Source organism: Malurus melanocephalus, unplaced genomic scaffold (assembly GCF_030028575.1).
Source record: "Malurus melanocephalus ecotype Western Australia unplaced genomic scaffold, MMel_1.1 scaffold_259, whole genome shotgun sequence".
NCBI classification, from domain to species: domain Eukaryota; kingdom Metazoa; phylum Chordata; class Aves; order Passeriformes; family Maluridae; genus Malurus; species Malurus melanocephalus.
Genome location: NW_026623491.1, coordinates 10,723 through 19,940, shown reverse-complemented (window position 1 = coordinate 19,940; position 9,218 = coordinate 10,723). Strand labels below are relative to the sequence as shown.

At 48.0% G+C, this 9,218-nt stretch overlaps 1 gene segment (V, D, J or C); it reads left to right on the top strand.

Annotated features, from left to right (window-relative positions):
• The first annotated feature begins 4,271 nt into the window (after positions 1-4,271).
• On the top strand, positions 4,272-5,175 carry LOC130579207 (T cell receptor beta variable 30-like). The segment is given in 2 exon segments: positions 4,272-4,393; positions 4,874-5,175. Coding segments are annotated over 2 exon segments (345 nt in total).
• Positions 5,176-9,218: the final 4,043 nt, after the last annotated feature.

Sequence of the window (9,218 nt, the reverse complement as noted above, 5' to 3'; positions counted from 1 at the left end):
GGGTGGGAGATCCTGTGACCCTGGAATGTTCTGCATCAGGAAAAGATTTTGTAAACATGTACTGGTACAAATTACCCATGGAGAAGGATGCTGGTATGCAGTTGATTATATACGCAGCTGAAGGCAGCAAAGGAGATATTGAGAAGGAATTCAAAAACCATTTCCAGAGCAATGGGACTAAGAATAACCATTTATCTGTGAAGATAGATCATGCCCTCCTCAATGACTCTGGCACATATTTCTGCGCTGAAGCAAAATCCACAGTGACTCAAAGGATGGTGCAGCATAGCACAAACCTTTCCTGGCAAATAGGGATCTGTCACCAGCACATATTGGGACCTGTGTTTCCTAGTACCCCATTTTCTTCTCTGGCCCTCCAGCTCTTGGAAAAGACATTGGATCTCTGACTATCTGTCTGTCTTGTCTTCTGCATGGTCTGTCACTCATCCTCTATTCTTTCCAATCTCTGAATCACCTTCTGACTCGTCTCCCTTCTTGTCTTCCCTGTCTTACCTCATTTCTCTGCCATTCACAKATAAATTGTGTGTCCCTCTGACCTTTCTTCTCTGTCCTCTCACACCTTCCTATTTCGTTCATTCTCATCCATTTCTTCTTTCTTTCAGTCTGCTACATCAACTCATGGGGTAGCAGTATGTGGAAGAGTTCACACAGCCCTTTTCCTTCTCCATCAGCTGGAAGAAGGTCAACTGGTCCTTACCCCAGTGGTCTCCACTCRCTGCTCCCCCTTCACATCTCCTTGGGCAGCTACACCAGGCAGGTTGCTGAGAGTGTAGGGGCTTTTCCCCATGGTTCCCTGCTGTTTCTTTGTGGCCATGCTGGCCCCTGTGGGTAAGTGAACTCAACTCAGCCCTGAGCACCTACACCCACCCCGCTGCTGCTGTCCCAGCTGTGAATCCTGTTGCTGGCAGGACTACCTTCTGTAGAGCTCCGAGTGTTGAGGATAATCAATATGAATGAGGTTGGCAGCCATTCCCAAATCGTCAGCAATGGTTGTTTAACTCTCATTCTCTGTGCAACCCCAGATGGCAGGTAGTTTTGGACACAACCTGTCCAGTAATGCCACTTGCTTACTGGAGAGTGATTGAGATGTCACTTGCTGATCTGAAGAGCTGTCACAAGCCTTGCACTGCTCCCTAGCCTGCCCTATTACTTCTCATCCTTTCCCTGCCAACCCACATTGCCTACTTCACATTTTTCCATTGTTTCCTTCTCACTGTTCCTTCTTTTCCTTCCAGCATTGGCTCTGGAACAGTCCCCAGACATGGTGATAAAAGAAGGCCAGTCCGTGAATCTGGAATGTTCAAAGAAGAAATCCTCCAACATAGCTATGTATTGGTACTGGCTGCCTTTGGGGAAGGACTCCAGGCTGACTCAGTTGGTTTCTGCAATCGAAGGTGGCAATGCAGCTGTGGAGAAGGATTTTGAGAGCCATTTCAAGAGCAGAAACATCCAAGGAGACAGCAGTTCCGGTCACAGCCGCAGGGGGCGCTGGTGGCTGCCGGCCAGGCGGGGCGGGTGTGGTGATTCCTCCATTCCTGCAGGGGGCGCTGTGGCACGGGCTCTGTTCTCTCTCTCCCGTGGTAATGGAGGCTCAGCCAGTGGGAGAGATGGAAAAGGGGCTTCCCTGACAAACCCACATGCTCAGCCCATCCCGGTGCCACTCCAGATGGTGAAATGGGCTTCAGCTATCAGCTGGAAAGCATCAAACTGGAATTGCAGAAATGAGCAGGCCTGGGGTGACAAACACAGTTTATCACAGACTCAGGGGCCCATGTCAGACGCTTCAGGGATTCTGGATATTGAGTTGAAATGTACCAAGAAGCTCTGAAGCAGCAGCATTGAAGAGCAGGGCTGGGTGGTGAATCGATCCCCTCGATAGCTCACTGGGATTGGCTTTTCCTGGAGTCGGGCTACGCCAAGGGGGAGGCCCCAGCAGGGGACAGGGTGCTCCCGGGTCCTGTTATGCCACCACTGGCTCTGGGCTCCCAAACAGCACAGAAGCAGAGACGCAAACCAGTAAGTTCCAGCAAAAGTGCAGAAGGAAAAGAAAGGAAAATGGGCAAAGACCACATGGCAACAATATCTCTTCTGAGAGGGTTGTGTTATGTGGCCATGGAGATGAAATCCACACACTGGAAGAAAGGAACCGTCCCTCAACCCCAATTCCCGCAGGAAATCCCGGGCTGGCTCCCACCCATCACTATACTCCCAGAGCCCAGGGGGCAGGTTGTGGGGTGGGGGATGGGGCAGTGACCCCTTCTAGACATAAAAATGAGAAGGGTGTGGGATAAAAAACCATCTTCAAGGCAGAACTAAACACAATGCCGTACAGAGCAGACACGCCGGTTCAATACCATTAACACCTCAAATACCGTGTCTTCTTCAAGACTCCCTTGCGCTGCCCTGCCCTCTGCACACCCTTGCAAATTGGAGACCCTTTCCACAGACACATCAGGCATACCCTCTCTTGGCTGGAATGCTGGTGGTGATGTAAGGGTATGTGGGGTTTCCTCCTGTTGCCTGCACAATGTAGCCCACTCTCTTTCCTCTGTTCCTCCATATTTTTTAGAGGAATATGAGGCCTTCCCTGAATCTTCTCCATGCTGATTGAGAAAATGAATGCAAGGTGTTGTGGGTTAAGGTTTCTCCTTTTGTTTCCTTTCTTGGGGAATTTTTCTTTCCCCAAGAAAGAAAATTTTGTTGCTGTGATACACTGATTGCCAAGTCATCCTTTTGATACCTCGGCAATTGGGAAAGACCATAGGACCTACACCGCACCCAAATGATCTTGCTGAGCACTGAGGGGCTGTGTGTGTGAGTGCGTGTGTGTGTGTGGCGGGGGTAACTTCTCTTCCTGCCCTGCTTGGCTCAGAGGAGGAAGGTCAGTCTGCTGCCTGTGGGGGGAGAGCTCGTCTGCCATTTTCTGCAGAGCCCAGCGTCTCTGCTCGTTGGTTCCTGTTTGCTGCACTGTGATCTTCTCTCTTCTGTGCACTGCTGGGGACCCTGAGATTCCAGCTGCAGTGGTTGAGTTCTGCTGCATCTTGTCTGCAGCCGCGGGATTCTGCTCGTCTCTTTACTCATCCAGCCATTCTGGGGTTTTCTTGCTGTCCAGAGGAGCACTGAGATCGACGTTTCCACTGTGAGTTTGCAGAGGAACTTTTTTCTCCATCCATCTCTGCTGGTTTGTGTCCACCACTGGCAACGCGGGAGATCTGAACCAGTCGGAACCCGCCCCACAGCGCCCCCTGCAACTGCCGGAGAATCATCGCACCCGCCCTGCCCGGCTGGGAGCCAACAGCRCCCCTGCCGACTGGGACTGTAACTGCACCAAAGGGGGGGCTGTGTCTCTGTAAGGCTGTCACTGGGTTTGGGACTGGGTTGGTTGTTGCTATCGTCGTTGTTACTTCTTTCACCTTGTTATACATATTAGTAAAAACTGTTATTCCCTTTTACCTATATTCTTGCCTGAAAGCCTGTGATTTTTCAAATCTATAATAATTCAGAGGGAAGGGGGGTCATATCCACCACTCCAAGGGGGGTCCCTGCCTTCATTTGCAAACACCTGTCTTTCAAACCAAGACAAAACGGGACACACTGAGACCGGCAGCACAGGTTTGGGAGCTGGAAGAGGCATTGCTGCTCTCCTCTGCTGAAAGGACTCAGGGGAACATCTTCACTGCAAAGTTCAGGGCAGCCATGAGCAGCCAGATCACCTGATGTCTTGTAGGGCCAGCCTTACTGTGCTGTGCATTGCTGGGCACACAGCACAACACGGATGTGCAGAGTCTCTGTCACACCTCTGCACACAAACTCAGTGCACACAAGTACGAGACTCTTGGGCTGCCTACAGCGATCTCCCACTGCCTGGAACGGGTGAACAAGGCTGAGTGCAGAGAAGATGTGATGTTCTCCAGCTTTGCTCTTACTAAGTGAGTGCTGCAAGGAGGAGATAAGGGGAGTAGACACCAGGCTGACAGGTCAGCAGCTTTCCCCAGCCCTGGACAACACATCAAGCCTGATTGGGATAAGTAGAGATTCCACATTGCACCTTGCAGCAATATCTCTGAACTCACACCTACTGCAGCTCAGCCACGCTCACACACAGCAGGAAGCCAGAGGAGCAGAGTACATGCACCTCATGGCTGCCTGCAGGTGTCATTCCCCACCGTTCCCGCACAGCCAGCTGCCTTGTCACRTTTCTGACTCCCTCTCACTGCCCTGCCCACTCACAGAGAGACATCTCTCTTCCTCTCCACCTTTCCTCTTTACACATCTCCGTGTCTGTGCTGTCACCAGGGGCAGGTTGCTGGAGGGAYGTGGCCTTTCCCTATGGATTTCCATCGGTTCCTGGTGGCCATCCTGGTCCCTGTGGGTAAGTGGGCTTCCCTTCCTCTTGAACAGCTGCACTGGGGCCGCTGGTGCCTCCTCAGCTGTGTCCCCAATTGTTGGCAGCGTCTCTTCCTCAAGGCTTCCAGGGGAAGGATGGGCAATGTGTAAGGTAAGTTTTTTCACGGCCTCTTAAATCAGAGAAGTCTGCAAAAGTACAAATTTGCTTTTTCCTGTCCCATTTTAATACTTCACTTGACAATACTGAAGTCATTATTTCTCAAAACAGGTTTACTCTTATGTTTCCAGCTGGTTAGAAAGGGGTTTTTGGATCTTCCATATCCTTTTCAGAGAAACTGTCCCAGAGCTTTCTGATAGTTTTGCCATTCCATTCCATTCCATTCCATTCCATTCCATTCCATTCCATTCCATTCCATTCCATTCCATTCCATTCCATTCCATTCTGTGACATATCTCAAGGGTCTGTATTTTTGTCCTCTTCAATGCATTTCTTCTGTCTTTCCAGGCTGGGCCATACAGCAATCACCAGACACAGTCGTACAGGTGGGAGATCCTGTGACCCTGGAATGTTCTCKATCGGGGAGTGCACCCAGGTCCATGTCCTGGTACAAATTACCCATGGAGGAGGGTGCCAGTATGCAGTTGATTATATATGCAGCTGAAGGCAGCAAAGGAGATATTGAGAAGGAATTCAAAAACCACTTCCAGAGCAATGGGACTAAGAACAACCGTTTATCTGTGAAGATAGATCATGCCCTCCTCAATGACTCTGGCACRTATTTCTGTGCTGAACAAGATCCACAGTGACTCAAAGGCTGATGCAGCATAGCACAAACCTTTCTTGGCAAACGGGGATCTGCCACCAGCACACACTGGGCCCTGTGTTTGACAGCACCCTGTTTTGTTTGCTTGCCCTCCAGCTCTTAGGAAAACACATGGGATGTCTGTCTATCTATCTGTCTGTCTGTCTTTCTGTCTTGTTTTCTGCATGGTCTGCAACACATCCTCTATTCTTTCCAATSTCTGAATCACCTTCTGACTCGTCTCCCTTCTTAACTTCCCTGTCTCAGCTCATCTCTCTACCATTCACAGAGAAATTGTCTGTTCCCTGACCTTTCTTCTCTGTCCTCTCACACCTTCCTATTTCCTTCATTCTCATCCAATTCTTCTTCCTTTCAGTTTCCTATATCAATTTATGGGTAAGCAGGATGCGGAAGAGTTCCCACAGTCCTTTTCCTTCTCCATCAGCTGGAAGGCCAAGGCCAACTGGTCCTTACCCCAGTGGTCTCCAGGGAATGGGCACACTGCTGTGCACCAGGGTCACCAGGTACACCACTACCCTGTGATCTGAATACTCTGATGGTTGAGAATTGTCCCTGCCCACAGCAGGAGACAGCCCAGGTTGGCCATGGAATGTCCTGGCTGACCAGGACAATGACTGGCATGAACAAGTCCAAGCAAATTTTTCAGGAGGTGTTTTTGGTGTTTCTGAGCATCTTGTCTGGTCCATCCACTGCATCGCCTGCTGCTTTCGTTCAGACACAAGGGCTCACCTGAATTGCTTATTCCTCTTTATCTCCAGTTTAAAACAGAGTGCGAGGGCCCAGGAGAATATGACGCACCTATAAATTTTCAAAATCCATCAAGAAGAGAAGCTGGAAATTCCTTACTGCAGTGTGAATGGCAGGCTTGGTCAGGGCTACTACAGCTCATGCCTTAGCTGTGGGGACAGGGAGATGCTGTGTGACACACAACTTGTCGTGGTTTAAGCCCAGTCAGCCACGGGTGTTACAGGAAATTATTCACAACGCCCTTTCCATGGCGGGATGGGAAAAAGGGTAAAAATTATGGGATGAAGTACAAAAAGAGCAAAATAATAATAATAAAAAGGTAAAGAGAGAGAAATAAAGCTCAACAAAATCCATGTAATGCACAATACTGTCACTTACCAGCCCCTGACATTGTGCCCCGTCCATCCTTTAGCAGTGACAGGCAGCATCTGACCAGCTCTCCTCAGTTTACACACTGAGCATCAGATTCCATAAGAGGAAATACGATTTTCGCCCGCTTAGGTTCAGATATCCTGGAAGTTCCCCCTTTCAACTGCTTGTGCACCTGCATTCTGGAAGGGCGTAAGAAAATGTAAAGTCCTCGATTTGTGTTAAGCAGTGATTAACTAAAACTCTGTTAACAACTTTATTCTCATCGGGAATCCACAAAGCAGCACCATGCCACAGTCGCCACCCTTTGGTCCTGTCTCCTGCTCAGCACCTGCATACAGCTTTCCTCACAACTTCCACTGAAATTTATTCTTCCTGGAAACACTGAGTAGGGTGACACCCCACCAGCATTCACCTTCCCCGTGCTATGAGGCAGAAATTCCTCTGTGTCATCACTATCCCAGATGTTTATCCCTTTGCTCATTGAGCTCCCCAGCTATCCTCTGCAGATTTTGTCCCATGCAGGAGAGAACACATGGATGTTCATCAGAGCAGAAACACCTGAAGGCGCAGTGGAGAGGATGCCAGGGGCTGGGTGTGCTGAGCCTGTGAGCAGAGCAGCAGAGAGGAGTCACTGGCAGAGCATGATGGGATGAAATTGCCCTGTGCAGCTGCATTCTAGATCCCCGTGTTCTCATGAGCTGAATCCCAGTGGCTCCTTCCAAAACCTGATGGAGGACAAGCTCAGTCCTGCCAAGTGAGTAAATCACCCTGGACAGATCACAGATGGTCTAAATCCTTGAGCAATCCCTGAAATTCTCAAAGGCAGTAAGAAGCCACCAATAGAGGAACTCAGGCTATTTCCTGTCACCAGGGAGAAGTCATCCTGACCATGATCCTCAGCACCTTGTCACTCTCATGTCTCTCTCTTTGGGCCCCACTTCATCCTTTCTCTCTTCCCCTGTGTCACGATCCACTTAACCCAAGCGGGAGTCGTGAGGGTTCATTATCAGAATCTCAGAGTGGAAAAGAAACAGGGGGGCAAGTATATACATATTCAAAATCATGAGCAATTTTATTGGATTTTCGCGATAGAAGAGGGTGAGAGAGAGAAAAAGAGAAAGAGTGGGTTTTATAGCTACCAAAAGTCTCCAACGAGTCCTTTCAAGGTCCGGATTCCATGGGTTCGCCAGCAGTCCGTTGGGAGGATCCCGTCAGGGTCTTTTCAGATAAACTTTTTATAGTCTTTTTGAAAGCGGGTGGCAGCAGGCCAGGGGTTTGCGAAGTATGGAAAAGCCGGCCAAGTGGTGGGGAAAGAATGTCTATTGTTCCATAAGGTGTGCAGCATGGGCTGTGGGCTGTACTGTTCTCTCCGCCTTCACATCAGGAACAGTGTGACCATCCGTAGCTTACACGCTGTACTCAGCAGCCTAGGAGCTGGAAACTTGGCAGTCATCCCACCTTGATCTGGCTCGGACTCCTTTGAGCAAAAGTCCCCCTTTTTCCCCCTTGGGGTTTTTGGGCTGTTCAGTCTCTCCATCTCGATAATTGTGAGACAGTCATGGGTCTTCTGTACGGTCTCTTACACCACCCCGTGTCTCATGATTGTCGTCAAGATCACTCAGCACGATTCCGCAGTGTTGAGGCGAAGTCTTCAGGACTCGTCAATGCTGGTACCATAACCTGGAAAAGACAGAGATAGGAAAGGGAGAGGAAGAAAAGAAAGAAAAGAAGAGGAAAAAATAACAAAAAGGGATAAGTCAAAATCAACCAAATAGCACATGAAATTTGGATTGAGCTTTGGTGAAGCAACAATTGCTTTGCAAGAAAAAGGTTAAATGATTAATTTCAATCAAAATAGCACATGAAATTTTGATTAAACTCTGGTGAAGCTACAATTGCTTTGCAAAAAATAAGGTTACATTATTAGATCACAAAATAATGAAATACATTTCTAATTTCTTCTTGTATCAATAGCGTGAGGGGTATCAACAGAAAATGGGACATCAATCAGATTATGCATATTCATTATAAAAATCAATCGTTTTAATTGTTTCATCATTCTCCAATTCATGATGTACAAAATTGACAAACAAAACAAAGCTAATTAGAATTAAAATCAAAAGAACAATGACGGGATGACAGAATTTGTTCAGGAGTGTGTAGCAGTAGGTGACAACTCAAAAAGGGTATCCCACCAATTATGCTCGACATCTTTTTCTTACCCTTTCTGGAACATGATGTATTTCTTTTACATTGTGATGGACAGTTATCAGGGTTTTCAGTCCTGTATTCTTTATTTTTTCTAAGATTTTGATTAAGTCCTGATGAAGCAACAATTGCTTTACCAATGTAAGGTTCATCCCAATGGGGGTAGGTGTAATTTGGTGTATACGCGAATAGTTGGAATGAAGGAGGTGATAAGAAATAACTGGGGCTGAATAAGAAAAATCGCATCCTTTGATTTTAGTGAAATTACAAACACAAAAATTTGAATGATTTTTAGTGTCTACTACTAAGCTTGCTATGATTATCCTGTCACAAGCAGTTCTTATACATAGATAACAATTGCCTATATATATCAGCACTGTTTTAAGATTTTCTTTAGGATGAATTTCAAAATGACAGATATGGCCTGGCCCTTGGATACTCACAGGTATTTACCCTCCTCTCCTCCTGCTCTCACTGCAAAGAGCCCTCCCAAGGCTGAGTGCTTGGGCTGCTGTGGTGTCTCTYRGSGTCCTGCCTCTCACTGGTGTCATTTGCTGTGCTCACAGTGCTGCTTAGAGAAAAAGAGCCTTCACACAGCTGGGTGGGAGTGGGGAGACCACACAGGAACTGAACCAGCCACGTCTGGGCAAGACAGGGAAAGTGCATGGGAAAATTCAAGGCACCTATGTGTGGCCTTTA